Source organism: Vicia villosa, linkage group LG1 (assembly GCF_029867415.1).
Source record: "Vicia villosa cultivar HV-30 ecotype Madison, WI linkage group LG1, Vvil1.0, whole genome shotgun sequence".
In the NCBI taxonomy this organism is placed as follows: Eukaryota; Viridiplantae; Streptophyta; class Magnoliopsida; order Fabales; family Fabaceae; genus Vicia; species Vicia villosa.
Window position 1 is genome coordinate 169788473 of NC_081180.1, and position 16084 is coordinate 169804556.

The following is a 16084-nucleotide window of genomic DNA, read 5'->3' on the forward strand; positions in this document are numbered from 1 at the left end:
CCCATAGTGAATAATGATGGATTACAATGTGTGTGTTTCAAAATTGGATGTCTTAACTTTCTGCGTGGCACTCAACATGTGTGTTTCAAAATTGGATGTCTTAACTTCTTCGTGGCACTCAACATTAGTATAACATAAAACAGAAATTGATTTTATAATAGATTCAAAAATAAAGCTGATGCTCTAATATCAGTTAATCAAATGTGTTGACATCAAAAAGATACGCATAAAAAACTCAGGAGAAGCCACATTGACGTTTCTTTAAATTAAAATTGAATCAAAATTAACTTGCCAAAAACAAACCAGAAAATCTGACTGAAGCTTTGAAATTAAATAAAAATTAAATTGCCACAAACAAACCAAAAAATCTGGGTTCTGCAATTTTTTATCAACAAGTAAATTATCAAAGGTGATTTACCATGTAAAGCCAAAAACCAAACAGATACATAAATACTAAATATTGGATCAATACATCAAATATTGGACCAACACATCAAGATTAATCTCAGGCCATCAGAAATATTGGATCAATACATCAAGATTAAACTCAGACGACCGTCGTGAGATTGTAAATCCAAATTCATCATATGGTTTAAATTTTTCATATTAAAAGCAAGAAGAAAACGAAGAAGTAAAAGAAGAGTAGATTTTAAGGTGGAATGATGGAGAAGGTTTGAGATAAAGGAACTATTTAAAGGAAAGGGATTAGGGTTTTGAATTATGCATTTTTGTTTTAAATTGGGCCGGTCTATGATGTAATAAGCCAACCAGATATTGGGTCAAACTTTTTTTAAGGGAATTTCTTAATACACCATAGATACATTTAACGCACCGTCTGAAAATACAATAGGGTCTCTAAATTTTTGAGATGCATCTTCGGACACATCAAATGCATACTAATTAGTCTGTTTTTGAGCCAAATTTTAAATTTGTGCTAAATTTTATTATTTTATTCTAGAGAGGTATATTTGTAAAATTTACGAAGACGTATTTCTGGAGCATACTGAAGCAGAAGCAGAAAAACAAAAGCTAAAAGCAATATGTTGACAAAATAAAATTAACATTGATATCATAAAATTAACAATATATACGGGATTTTAATATGGATCAAATATTACATTTCAATATCCAAGTGGATGTTGTAACATCTTGATAATATCATCGACTGATCTCGAAACAGTCGCATCCAGATTGATCGGAAGTTTTGATTCGAAACAGAAAAAAGGTATTCCATATAGCCCTTAAATTAAAGTCTGTCTTCAGCTCATAGTTGCTGAACCCAATCTTCCCTTCTTTGTCAACAGATGGCGAGCGATACTCGATCTTCACAATTTTACGATTGTCGTTGTATGGTAGGAGCTCATGTCGTGTGTATTTAATATCTTCAAGAAGAGTGTACTCAATGATCTTAAATTTTCTTGAGGGTTTCACACAGTTAAAGTAAAATTTTCGACCTGTCAAATGATGTTCAGTATGATGTAATGTGTGTTGGTATGGAATATTAAGATAAGTCCCGTATATTTTTAGTAGTTGTAGACTTATATGGACCTCAGAAATTCATCTTCAGTACCACCTTATTATTTCATATATGTATTTATAGAACCTCCCATAGCATAACAGAACAGAAACAAAACATGTAATCAATCCAGAATTCTTTTGAAAAACTTCAAAATGTATATATTAGACATCATAACACATTAGTACAATGTTACTTACAATAAATTAATAAATAAATGCTAATGAACCAAAACACTTGTCGCCGGCAAAATCTATAACTAATGGCGACACCCCCTTTGACTTTTGTTTATTTGTTTCTCTTTCAATCTCGCTCAATTTGGTGAACTTTTGCATTCTTTCAAAAAGATGGTTCGGTCAAGTCTCGACTTTGATTGTTGAATGAGTTATCCACTCCGGTGATGTGAATGGTATAGGGCACCCCGATTTCAAATAAACTTGAACAAAATACCGCGGAATTAAAATCCACCAAACGTAGATAATACGATATTTTTGATTTAGAGGTGGTGCAGTACGCAGTGGAAAAAAAGTTTCCGAAAAACCGTATATTTTAAGATCAATACACTCTTTATCATACGCACTTGCTATAAGATGACTCATTTCAAGAAAGCTCATCCATTTATCCTCCGATGCAGAGATACAATAGATTTGAAGAAAACATCGGGATGCACCATATCTAATGAAGACAAAAACTTAAAATACTCAGAAACATCTAAAATTGAAAACAAATTGCTGGAAAATGAGAACAAAAAGCATCCGAAAATGCATCTCTGGATGAGTTCATAAAACATTCGGAAATACATTTTCGGATACAAAACTTTTTTTCAACTTAAAAATAAGATTAATGTGATCAATGAGACTTGAAATGAATGAACTATACATTGAATTCCAACTTCTTTTATTCCTTTTGATTTGATGAAACACAAGAATGAAGTTTTTGAGTGAAAATCTTGATTGAGAATGAAAGGATTTTTGAAAAAGAATGAATATGGAGTTTGATCATGCATGTGGCTGTTTTTAGCAATTACACATTTGATTTTTTCGGATATGCATCTTCGAAATAATCTGACATGCAAAGGTGGCAGATTATCAAATTCCCACTTCAATTGTTCGGAGATACATCTTCGGATAACTCACTGGAAGTTGAAAAGAATTCATTGCATATTATATGACGAAGATGTATCTCCGGAATAAAATTTTTTGGCTGCGTGTTGTGTAATACAAACGGTATGTTTGAAAATGTATTTTCAAAAAGTGAGAAACATTTTTTGATTTTTCATAAAATTCTTTTCCATCTCATTGAATAGACTAAAAAATTCCCTAAATTTAAATTAAAACAAAAAAAATAGGATTAATTTAGATATGCTAGTGAATATATATATATATATATATATATATATATATATATATATATATATATATATATATATATATATATATATATATATATATATATATTATAACCAACATTTCTTTAAAAAAAGTAGAATATTTTCTACGCGCAACAAGATTAATTTTTCGGGCAGACAACTACAATTATGACAACTTTTTTTCAAAAAAATTTAACATTGTTATATATTCAAAACTGAATTCCAACTCAAAATCTTTTAGTTAAGCCGTATGAAATATCTTACCATTCTCTACAATCAACATATTTGGATGGGCATGCATTAGAGAAGGTTATTTGTACGCATATTAAGAGCCTTACTGCCTTAGAAACAAACACGAAATTAGTAAATCTGTTTCACACATTGCCACTTTAAAAATAACGTTACTAACTGTTTTTTTTTTCTTCTTTTTTTGCTCTAATATAAATATAAACTTCAAATAGTATAAAAAAGACAATCAAAATTTAACATATTTATTAACATAAAAAATACACATTTTAACAATTACAAAGCATGCACAAAAGGAACAATACATGGTGAATAAAGTATCTGGATGAAGTTACTCAAACTTCATCCTGCCACATTTGATGGAAACACTTTCTGGATAAAATCCAGGAAGCGACGCGAGTAGAATGTAGGATCCACGGCGGAGATAGATAATGAATCAAACTGAATAGATTTATAAGCATGTTCAATCTTCTTTGTCATGTTGTAATCTTGCAATATATCGATGATACCGAGGTAAAGTACAACATCGTAAGCTTCATGGAACATTTGCGAATCCTCTTTTCCTGGAATCTGTTCTGCCCTTGCTGGCATGTTCACACCTAGCTGGATTTGAAGTCTGTATAACGATTTGTGAAGAAAGAAAAACGCTCAGTCTATAATGTTATAGCAACTATCAAATGGTGCACTTAAGAACAGTTTTGTCTTAAACAATATGATCGTCCCGAGTGAAATGGTTAAAATTCTTACCTTGCAGTACCGGGTAGAAGTAGATCCACCTCCTCATCACCAGCAGCTGATGCTCGCAATCGGCTACCCCTAATGTGTGACCCGACAACAACACTACCATCGTCTGCTCCCCGAGGGACCAGAACAAGACCTTGTGGATAGTTATATACTTCATCCTCTAGAGGGTCTGTAGTTGATTACCAAAGTTTTCAAAATTAATCAGTTCCATGAAATAGTGCTAGAAGAAAATACAAGACTTTAAGTAAAGGGCCAATATTAACTGTCTAGATTGGATCTGATACCTACCTTCCTCTGCAAGCCTTGCCAAACCGTCTGAACTTATACTATGGTTGTAGGACGCAGGAGGACGCAGCTGCTGGGGAGCTCGATAATGAACACCTAGAAGAAGGCTATAATCCATTATGTGTTGTTCCTCTAAGAACAAGCTGTCCGTCTCAATCTGCCTGCAAAAGAGAATGAGTAAGAGGTAACATTCATGCTTTGATTGAAGTTGAGCATTGTAGGACTATTACATCTTGAAACTTTCTAAAGAGTTGTTAGAAAAACGTTTGATGTTCAAACAAACACTAATGCACCATTAATAATGTTGAAGGAGAGTAATTTGTCTTCCTCTTCTTCTTTATGATCCTAGGAGTTAAATCTTTTCTTATAACATCAAACGCAAAAATTGGAGCGCAAGAGTAAAGAAAATATTAAATGCCACTTACTTTAATAAAGATTCTCGCCAAGACGGTTCCAAATAAAAGCAGTAGTTCAAATCCAAATCTTTAAGAGTGGTATTCTCATCAATTTCTATCTTGTCGGAAGAACGTCCAAGAGACGAACCTTTTAAATCGAATCTCCTATGGATCCTCAGTTCTGTGCAGAACATATTTCCCATTACAACAAAGCGAAACTGCAAGATAGAAAATCATATATAATTGTTGGCCTCCAAATTAAAGAAAATAAGGTTTAAGTAGTTTGGCATGAAAGATACAAGTCATGATAGGTTCAAATATTTGATGTAGTACATTTTCTTTATAAATTTTTTTCATTTTTTAGATCTTTCTGATTTGCAAGGATTAAGGTGCAATTCACATTAGTGATTGATAAATACTCAAGAAAATGACTCAGTTGGAGATAAACGAGCTTACCTTTTGACCACTTGAAGGTATAATCCTGTGGAGACCAAAAAATTTGGTAATGAGTGTATTCTCATGTGACTTCACATGATGATGATAATCTGGAAGCATTCTTAGAAGAACCTACATTACAGATTACGGTCACTACATTTTCTATTTTACATCGAAAAATGAAAAGTAGACAAAAACATGTGAACACTAAAGTATCATTATTAAACATATGCACCAACACCACAAGTTGATTCAACAAATCTGAGCTAAAAGCTCAATTTTCTATATTAGCTTTTGGATTGAAAAACAACCAGGTATAGTGAAATATGAAAGAGAACCAGTTGAAAACAATTCTCCAAGGAAGTTTATATATCTATATCTGCAACAAGAGTTGATAAACAAGATCCACAAGAAAGTAACACACCTTCACTTCTGATCTTCTCAGTGTCTTGATCATGAAACGATCATCCTGAGACAGGAAAAAGACACTACCACTTTTCCCTGGAGATGATAGTTCTCTCAAAGCATCATTTCCACAAATAGACATCATATAGTCTGCAGCATCAATCTTGAACAATTCTCTCAAATTTCTGCAACAGGTCACAAGGTCATATATAACAAGCACATGAAAGGAAAAAGAACGAAAAAAATAAAGAAAGAAAGAGAGCAAAACAGAGGCCGCAATAGTGTTTCCTTACCATGTATAGAAACAAAATTGTAAAAAATGAATTGTTTTTGCAATATTATGAAGTTCACACACCAACATCATATGCTATAGGTATTTGAGTAGTTATCAGTTTTGAGGAATTATTCCATTCTTGTATTCACCTTAAGTTGCTAGTAGGCAATGTACTTTGAAATGGATATTCAAAATCAGATGTACAAATTTATAGTGGGAACATCTGTTTTTCCTTTTACTAATGTCAGAAAACTTAGGAAAATTATTGAAACAATATGGTAGATTAAAATTAATTACAGTTACTTTAAGAGGAAAAAACGATATTCAGATGAAAATAGAACTAGTCATATAGCCTGATGCTGTCAACCAATCCATAAGAGTAGCAAGGTTTGGTTTAAATGCATGTCAACTGAGTCGATGAATGAAGCAGCGGTCATATAAAAAAATAATATGCCTAAAAAAGTTTCAACTAACCTGAACACCATAGGGCAGTAATCTTTCCATTTAAAATCATCCGACTGATGAGGAGGTGTCAATTGAGAACCTTCTTTAGGAAAATTCATCCAAAAGCTTGCTTTGGCACCAAAATCGGATGCCCGAACTTCTCGTCTTTGTATTGGGGTAATCTTTCCCACAGTATACCTAGCCATTCGAAGCCCGTTTTTAAGTTACTTACAGAAAAACCATGCAAAAGAAGATGACCAATAATGTGATCAGTGAAAAGATGTGCTCGACCCTATTTTCATTAAAAAGAAAGTATGACTTTATGACCTCTTTCCAACATGGTTTCATCTTGAAAATTTTATTTCATTAAAATAAATTGAAAAAATAATTTGTACTAAGCAAAATCATAGTATCTGTAACACTTTTAAATGAAAACAACTAAAGCAGCTTGACTGTAAAAAATGTCAAGGTAATGTCTTTTACCTTATCCCAAGCTGCAAACTAAGCATCAGATCATAACTCCTGTGGCCTTTAATAATCTGTTCCCCGGGTCTTTTGATCTCTTTAGCAATCTTTTTTTTAAGCTGCTTTGCTCTTCTAGTTAGTGATGAAAAACTATTATTTAAAACTACCTCACTTATTAACACCCCTTGCATATACTCACGTTCCAAAATTGGTATCTTTTCATTAACCTCTTTATTTCCATTTTGGAAGACTGAATCTGTTGAAGCTAATTGTGAATCATGGCCAATAACTTTCTCAATAGCTACCTCTAGACTCCACCGCCTTTCGAGAGAAACATTTTTGCTGCGAGATTGGTCCAGATTTAATAGGTTTCTTGTGGCATGCTTATCGGATGAAACACCACTTGATCTCTGGCTCTCACCGGCTTTGCCGTCCCCCATATTAACTGAAGCAGTATGATGAATATGCACCTGGATCTGTTTTCTCAAATCGGGTAATAGCCCTCTTTTCCTTAATGCATTGAGATATATTTCTTGAGCCGATGGAAGACAGCTTCCTTTCGGATAAAAGGTTCCTTTGCCATCTTTTAAACCCCGTGTCCAGGTCCCAACGTAGCAGCCCCCATCACTCCAAGTATATGCGCCAAGACCATGCATCATTCCGTTTAACCAGCTTCCTTCAAATGAGTCTCCACTTACCCAGGTAAGAGTTCCTTTTCCCGACATTGTCCCACCTTTCATATTTCCCAAATATACATTTCCATTAGCCCATGTATACTTGCCTGGCCCCTCAGGAGTTCCTTGGATCCAAGAGCCTTCAAATATATCTCCATTTGGATAAACTTGATAACCAAGGCCATGTTTAAGATTGAATCGCCATCGACCTTTGTAGGTCAAATTTTCTGGACCAATATACGCTCCTGTACCATGAATATACCCACCCGAGAATTCACCTTCATACAATACACCAGAAGGCCATTGTATTTTCCCAAATCCATTTCTCATCCCCAATCTCCACTCACCGTCATATGCACAACCATCCGACCACACATACTTACCCTGACCCTCCGGAACGTTACCAAGAAGGGAGCCAGAATACGACTCACCATTAAGAAGAGAGATGTCCCCAACTCTAAAACCAGCGACTTCAGTAGAATGAACAGCTTCACGATTTGTCAATATAGATATATGGTCTATGTTAGAAAAAATATCAAGAGAGTGCGTTCGATCCAAACTATCAGCTGTAGCCACAGAGACAGACATGCATAATGATCAAAAGGAAATTTCCTTATAGAATTATAACTACCCCGAATTCTCAACCGCTACAACACAATAACGGCCGCAGATAGAAAATCTTACCAAGAGATTGACCTTCAAAACTCTGTCCTTCTGGCTAAAACAAAAAGTCAAAAAATGAAACAAATCAGAAACCTGTCACTGCACAAGCCTTAACACATCCACAATCATACACAAAGTTTCAAATTTTATTTTATCAAAAGTGATGAAAAAATAAGAACCAAAAGGAAAAAAACAATATAAACAATCAATCATACACAAAAATTGAAGAACAGAAGCTTGACTAGACTTCCATACAGCCGAAAAAGTCCTTATATTGAACAGCTTGCAAAAATTATTTCAATATAAGAAAAATCACTTTCCTTAATAAAAAAAATCACACAGTATACAAAAAAACAGAATAGTCGGTTGATAAATCTTTAAAAAATACATAAATTATCAACTAAGGCAAAAATAATTGCGAAATTAAACGGTTTCCGTCACGACTGAAACAAACAAAACTTCCACATTATTGCACACAGTGCAACAATAATTGCTATTCCTATTTGCTTTTCCTATTTCAACTCATCAGTTTTCCAAAAATTGTTTACACATTACATTTCAATTTTCAAATCACACAAAATTAAAAAAATTAAGAAACTAGATAAATTCTTCTCACATAAACCATTAAACTATTATTTTATTCCGTGCCTCGATTCCGTTAGGATTACAAACTACAAATTTGCAACCAAAAATCAAACACTGGGAGAACAAATTAGATATAACAAAATCTCAATTATCATGATGATAAACATTCGAGATGAAAATATGAATATGAACCGTTTACAGCGATGAGAGAGAAAGAGGAGAGAGAGAGAGAAAGAGAGAGAGAGAAAGAGAGAGAGAAGAGTACCTTGAAAGTGAAAGAAACGAGATAGTAGAGTCAAGTCAAGTGAATAGGTGATAAATATATCAAACTCTGAACTCTCTGTGCTTTGCTGGCTATAGCTTATTTTCCACTTTTTCAAAATTTCGATGAGATTCGTTTTGTTTTGGACTGTAATAAGACTGTGGTGATGGGATCTTAAACTCTTAAACTCTGAATTCTGAAACTTGTTCTTTGTCTTTTATTTTGCCCAACCATTGAAGATGATGATTGTGAGATGATCTTTATTTTGATTTCAAGCAAGAGTTTTTTTTTTTTCTATGAATAAATTATTGTGTTTTGGAAAACAAGATATTGTTATTAATATTTGCCCCCGAAAAAAAATATACGAAAAATGCACTATGAATTGATACGCGGGTTACTGTGGAGTGGGCCGGGAAAATAGATCGTACATGATAGATTAATAAATGAGAAGTAAATTTCGTCCTACCTACACTATCTCTCACAATTACGTAATTTTTAAATTATTAAAATACCTATATATTGAAACTATAAATTACTAAAATATTGATGAATAGAAACGGAGCAAAATGGAACATCATGAAATAAAGTGGATAGAACATAATGAAATATAGATTTTATTGCATTGTTTGTGCACAAAAAAGGACAAGATGATTTATTCTATTGCAGAGACTCCAAATTGGATGAAATAAAAATTAAATGATTTGATGGAATAAGATAGAATAAATTCCTTCATGTTCTGTTTCACTCTATCAATTATTCACAAATATAAACAATAAAATCTCATTAGTTATCATTTCATTTTATTACATTTCATCATATACCATTAATTCAAACATAAAAACAACAATTTAATCCTGAAATGATCTTCTCTAACCCACAACTAATAAGAATTATATTAGGTTTGTGCAAGAAGTACCATAATAAAAAATATATTGAGATGGAGAAATTAAAAGTGATGAGTAAGTGTGCCTAAGAGTATCTCATTAAATTTGCGATTAACTATTTAGATGTTTGGGAAGTTCTGAATTATCAATGCGTTAAACATTTAGGATGTTTCTTTATGGTGATTTGGATGAGGAGGTTTATGTATCTTTACCCCAAGACATCAACCTTTCTCATCCAAATCAAGTATGTAAGCTTTTAAAATCCCTTTATGGACTTAAGCAATCAACTTCAAACAATGCTTTGCAGATCATTCACTATTTATCCATTAATCTCCCACTCTCTTTAATGTTTTACTTATTTATGTTGATGACCTTGTTATTGCATGCAACAATTTAGAGATTATCCAAAATATTAAAACAACACTACAACATCACTTCAACATCAAGGATCTTGGAACTCTGAAATACTTCCTAGGGATGGAAGTAGCAAGATCAAACAAAGGCATCATCATCAGCAGAGAGAATATGTGTTGGACATTCTCTCCAATGATGGTCTACTAGGATGCAAGTATGCCAACACCCTAATGTCTAGAAAAACTCATTTAAAGGTCAATGAAGGAACTCCTCTCTCAGATTCAACACCTATATAAGATTGGCTACCCAACTCATTTACCTATTCAATACACGCCCAAATATTGCTTTTATTATTCAATAGCAAAGTCAACATATTAGAAACCCCGCCAATGTTCACCATACAACTATAATTTGAGTCTTGCAGTAACTCAAATAATCTCTAACTCAAAGACTTTTCTTCCCCTCCCCTTCTTCATTGCAGTTGAAGAATTTTTTTGACTCTAATTGAGCCATATGCCCAAATACCCGAAAATCCATCAGTGGTTTCTACATTTATCTAGGTAGCTCATTGGTTTCATGGAAGTTAAAGAAATAACCTACCATTTCTCGTAGATCTACTAAAGTAAAGTATCAGGCAATGACTTCAACTATTTGTGAAATACAATGGCTTACAAACATTCTCAAATAATTACACATACCATTCACTCAACCATCACTTCTCTATTATGACAATGCATCTTCTTGACATATTTCCAGCAATTCCTCATTTCATGTAAGAACTAATCATATAAACATGGAATGCCACCTTGTCTGAGAAAAGCTTCAACTTGACCTTTTCCACCTGCTACCAGTTTCTTCATCACAACAGGTGACAAAAAATTTCAATAAGCCCCTCGACATGAAGCTTTTCCACAATAACCTCATTAATCTTTGAATACATTCTATATATCCTCAAGCTTATGGGAGTATTAGAAACTTGATTATTTGCCTTAGCAGCCTATTATTAGCTTAAGTGTTTTTCCTATTAGTATGATTAGTTTGTTATTGTTGGACTATAGTTTATTAGTTATACACAAACCAAGTGTATATATGCCACACTTGGTTTTCCCTTTGTACCAACATTTACCTTCAACGGTTCATTAATACAATAAGCTTAATAGGCATTTCACCATGTGTTCCCTTCCTAACACATCAAAATCTTTATGTGTAATAGTGATGCTTAACCACTCACACTTGAATTCCAACAAACTTCTCCACAAGTGTGAGACACTTAAATCACTAATCTTAATCAATACTAAAATCACACTTCCGCCCCCACTAAACCTAACGTGGTTCTGTTACGTAGATACATTCTACAATAATAATTATGACATTTTTCATGAAAATTTTGGATAGTATAGAATAAAATCAATTATAAATATCTTTGAGGTACTTATAATTTGCATAAAAATTATGACCTTAAATAAAGTACATTGAGTGAATGTTGAAAGGTGTGGCGATAAAAATTAAAATAACTTGTACTCATTCAAAATAACTCTGATTATGATGGGAAACTTCACTTTGATCGGGTGCAAATTTTAGTTTTCTCTAAAATTTAAAGTTGGAGGTATGAGCGAGGGTGAAAATGTTTATATTTGTCTTACTCTCGTCTTTAAACTCATTCAGTTAATATAAAATATATAAAGGTTATTTATTTAATACTTAATTATACTAAAACTTTAATCTCACTTTGAGGGAAAATAAAATTTTATTTAAATTTTTAATCATTATTAATTTATTATAATAATAATAAGGGGTTTCCATTCATGTAACCGAAACTGCTCACTTCATACATATCACCTTCGGTTTGTGCCTTTTCAACGGGAGCACATTCGCTTCCACATTGATAGTGGTTTTAGGCCATGCTTTCAATGAGTTGGTAGGCTTCATTGAAGGGCTTATCCATCAAGGCTCCTCCTTCCGCATCATCAGTAATCATTCTCATATTATAGAGAAGAGCATTGTAGAAAGTGTGGATTATTAGCCACTTTTCTAAACCATGATATGGGCGGAATCTCATCATGTCCTTGTATCTCTCACGTTTCAAAATTAGATTCATCGGCGGTCTGCCTAAAACAGGTCATCTAGTTTCTCAACATCGTCGTTTTGCTCGGCGAGAAATACCTTGCTAAAAATGCTTTCTTTACCTTATTCCATGTCGTTATGGAATTCGACAATAGGGACTATATCCAAGCTCTGGCTATATCCCTCAAAGAGAAAGGAAATAGGCGCAATCGAATGGTTTAGGGGTCGACGCCATTATTTTTTAACGTGTCACCGTACTTCACAAACATGGAGAGGAGCAAGTTCGGGTCCTCCGCAAGGTTATTGGAGAACTAGTTCTGCTGCACGATTTGTAGCAGAAAGGGTTTCAACTCAAAATTGTTAGCCTAGATTACAGGATTAATAATGCTTGAGTGGGGCTCATCCTAAGATGGTACGACAAAGTCCATAAGAAAACTATTTCCATTTTCATCCATTTTTAGTCAAAGTTGCTAAAGTTGGCGCCTAGCATATAGGTAGTGCTCAATTTTGTTGATCGATTTGACTAAGATCCCGGTACTACGGGTTCTTCGCTTACAAACGAGACGAGGAAGAAATTAATGAAAACTAAAACTAAATGCCTTAGTCTAGACGGTGTAACAATAAAGTATGATATTGACGATATTTATCCTCGGCAACAGCGCCAAAAACTTGATAGGCCCGCAAGTGCACGACTTTATCGTTTTAGTATAAAAAGTATCAAATCCCACAGAGACCAGTTAACAAGTACAGTTCTTTTACTATTACTATGTTTATCTAAGGCGGTGCGAAATGGGTTGAGAAATAAGTGTGAGTTGTGTTGAGAAACAAGTATGAGTTCTAAGTCCCACATTTCTTAAAAAAGTGAAGTTTGAGCCCTTTATAAGTGAGAGAACCCATACTCCTATCACCTTAAGGTTTTGGGTGAATATTTGGTGTCTCTCTCACTTGTTTAGGTGAGTCTTTGACTTTTAGGTGAATGTTTGATCTAATGTGAATGTTTCCCCCTCATGATAACCCATCAGTGGTATAAGTGCCTGGTTTGAGTAAGGGACCGGCTCCTTGTGTCAAAAGTATTTCTTACATGGTGGTCAGGTGGTATGTCCCATTGAAGTGCCCATGTCGAGATAAGGGTGTCTCTCAACAGCGGTACAAGCATGTGGATAAAAGAGCTTCCTCTTAAGGGGGAGAATAGTAGATAGACTCACACTTGAGGGAGAGATTATTGAGAAACAAGTGTGAGTTGTGTTGAGAAATAAGTGTGAGTTCTAAGTCCCACATTACTTAGAAAAGTGAAGGTTACTTTATAAATGAGAGAATCCATACACCTACCACCTTAAGTTTTTGGGTGAATATGTGGTGTCTCTCATTTTTTTGAGTGAGTCTTTGACTTTTAGGTGAATGTTTGACCCAATGTGAATGCTTCCCCCTCGTGATGACCCATCAAAATGGTTGTTCACATGAATGGGAAAATAGACTAGTTTTGAATTAATTATAATGACGAGAGATAGGAATGCAGTTCTCGTCAAGCTAAGTTGCATTTTAGAATTATAAGAGGAAAGTATTTTCTTGCGCAAAATAATTAAATTAAAGGCGTCACCCGCTTTCACGTGTACGACACCAAATTTTGAATTAATCTATTCAATTATTTTTCGTGTGTACGCGCTTCGAAATCCTTTTCGAAAATTAACTAATTTTTTGAAAAGTTATTTTTAGCATAAATTTAATTTAAAGGTTCCGTTCATTTTCGCGTGACTGAAACTGTATTTTAACTCACAAACGTCTGCTTTCGCGTGTTCGACTGTAAGTTAAAACAACCTTTCAAAAAATGATAATTTATAAATCAATTGAAAAAGTGCTTCGCAGTATTTTAAAATAAATTCTTGAATTTTCTACAGACAGATATAACTTTTCCTCTTTCGAAGAAAAATCGGTATCACGTTATTTCAACTTTTGCTGTAAATTTTTATCGTTAAAATATGAAAAAAAATAGACTTAAAAATAATTCCTATTACATTTATTAATTTTACAACTTAACAGAGTACAGTCGGTACGACGGTCCTCGCAAGCTGACATGTTAAAAAAGGTAAAAGTAAAACATGTATTGTTTATGTCCATATTGAAAATAATAAACATCATAATAAGCATGCAACTAGTGGTGGGAGTAGGCTGGGTCGAGTTAGGCTTTTCCAAGCCTGAGTCTGGCATGTTAAAAATTACAAAGCCTAAGTCTGGCCTGTGACCTATCATAAGCTTATTTTTAGGTCTTAGTCTGACCTTTTCGAAGTTGTTTGGCCTATTAGCCTACATAAAAGCCTATTTTATCTCAACATTTATAAATAAGCAATTCAACTAATGTGTAAATAGACTAATAAATTAAAATATCAATGAGACTAAATACTTTTTGCATTTACTTATTCAAGTTTATCTATTAACATAGATTTTGCGATACTATTGTTTAAAAGAACTTATGAAAACAACTAATAACATTGTTCATAAGCTTTTTTCAATTTATCTTCATAAGTTCTTCAAGATAACTAAGATTTATTTTTGTATTTTAATTTAAAGTACAAATAAAATATAATAATAATAAATTTATTCTTATTTATTTAAATAGGCTGGTCTAATAGGCTTAAAAGACTTTTTTTACTGGCTTGTGGCATAGTCTTTTTAACTAAATAGACTAATAAAAAAGCCTAGGCATTTTCTACTTAAAAAAACCTGCCATGACCTGAGCATGTGTAGGCTAAGCCGTAGGCCCCTGTTAGTCGGCATGGCCTATTCCCACCCCTACATGCAACGATACAGTAAAGTGAAAGTAAGAGAATATGGAACCTAAAATTAATAAAACTTGAATATAATAATAATCTGCTCCGAAGGAAGACTTTAATCTGGTACAAATTGCTGGAAATAAAATGCTGGAAAATAATGCCGACAGGATTAATGTAGCAGCAACCAATTACAAGACAAATTTGTTCCAAAATTTAACATCAAAAATTGCAATATTACTCAATGTGAGAAAATAATTGCTTTTACAAAGTGATTCTCTGGCTAGTACAAAGTTAGGATGCCAAATCTGGATCCAAAAAGTCTTATTTATAGTGAAAAATTGGCTCAGAAACGGTCTAAAATCGTACATCAATAGTTCATAAAGTAGAGAAATTGGTTCCTGAATGTGGGTGAAAATTTTGAATTGGAGTATAATGACGGGCGTTACGACGCGACGATTCGTCAATCATCTTAGTGACGACCATCTTCTTGTTGGCAGTCTGTCCGTCATCTAGCTCAGGTGTTTCTTCCTTATTTTGTTGACTTTTGGTGATAAGTTGACTTCTTAAGTGGGTGACGACCGTCATGATAGGAGAAACCTTGCCATTTTTTTTCCTATTTTCGCCGTTTTCTGCTGTTTTGTCGCGCAGGAGCCTCCTACCTCCAAGTACTTGAAATAAACACATGCCAACATCATTATACTACAAAAGACATAAAAATGATATCAAAATGCATGTGAATTGAGTCAAAATATACTATGTGTTTTTGTGTTATCAACAATACTTGGGAAATGTTGGATGATCCATGCCTGAAAAATGGTTCAGATGAAATATCAGTATGGGTGTAGAACAAGTAGTATGAAATTAATAAATATCATGTAAATCAACTACCAGAAATAGACAGTTGCATCTAGTCATCTTCCTTATCTTTCATTTACTACCTTTAGCTAACTCAGAGTATTAGTAAACAAACACAAGTTGCCCTTCATTTGTACTCGTAAATTCACTCCAAGTTCATGAAGAATTTAAGGTATACAACATTGACATGGGTCACACTTTTGTCCATGAAAATACACGTGCCGACCAAAATCAAGAAGTATGTCTTTAATGTACATTGTATATGATAAATAACCTATGCATCATAACCCGAATAATTTACAACTGCATTCAACTAGCCAATATATTTTTCCCTTAGGAATGAAAATTTGACATGACACCATATATTGTTTTTTTAGTCCTTACCCGCATCAACTCC

The 16084-nt window shown here is 33.5% G+C and overlaps 1 protein-coding gene and 2 non-coding genes across 5 annotated transcripts; 1 reads left to right on the plus strand and 2 right to left on the minus strand.

Annotated features, from left to right (window-relative positions):
* Positions 1-508: 508 nt before the first annotated feature.
* LOC131645473 (small nucleolar RNA Z161/Z228) lies at positions 509-594 on the minus strand. The gene has a single exon (XR_009297092.1). It is a non-coding gene; the product is annotated as a small nucleolar RNA Z161/Z228 (small nucleolar RNA).
* Positions 595-3348: 2754 nt separating this feature from the next.
* LOC131644638 (phosphatidylinositol 4-phosphate 5-kinase 9-like) lies at positions 3349-9124 on the minus strand. 3 transcript variants are annotated; one of them, XM_058915192.1, is made up of 9 exons: positions 8766-9124; positions 6597-7966; positions 6144-6311; positions 5415-5580; positions 5012-5122; positions 4586-4773; positions 4164-4321; positions 3879-4044; positions 3349-3747 (listed from the first exon to the last, which is right to left on the minus strand). In XM_058915192.1, exons 2-9 carry the CDS (start codon positions 7838-7840, stop codon positions 3474-3476), a joined length of 2475 nt encoding a protein of 824 aa, XP_058771175.1. In that variant the 5' UTR covers positions 7841-7966; positions 8766-9124; the 3' UTR covers positions 3349-3473. The 3 variants fall into 3 exon arrangements, with proteins under 3 accessions (XP_058771175.1, XP_058771174.1, XP_058771176.1); XM_058915191.1 differs by having other exon boundaries at positions 6597-7970; XM_058915193.1 differs by lacking the exon at positions 8766-9124 and adding an exon at positions 8131-8700 and having other exon boundaries at positions 6597-7970.
* A 2909-nt stretch (positions 9125-12033) lies between these two features.
* On the plus strand, positions 12034-12138 carry LOC131645437 (small nucleolar RNA R71). The gene has a single exon (XR_009297059.1). It is a non-coding gene; the product is annotated as a small nucleolar RNA R71 (small nucleolar RNA).
* The last annotated feature ends 3946 nt before the right edge of the window (positions 12139-16084 follow it).

Coding starts and splice junctions, on each gene's coding strand:
- LOC131644638 (XM_058915192.1), bottom strand. CDS start 7,840: ATGTCTGTCTCTGTGGCTACAGCTGATAGTTTGGATCGAACGCACTCT. Junction 5,581..6,143: donor TACTGCCCTATGGTGTTCAG/GTTAGTTGAAAC, acceptor GACCTGTTGCAG/AAATTTGAGAGAATTGTTCA. Junction 4,774..5,011: donor TACCTTCAAGTGGTCAAAAG/GTAAGCTCGTTT, acceptor TCTATCTTGCAG/TTTCGCTTTGTTGTAATGGG.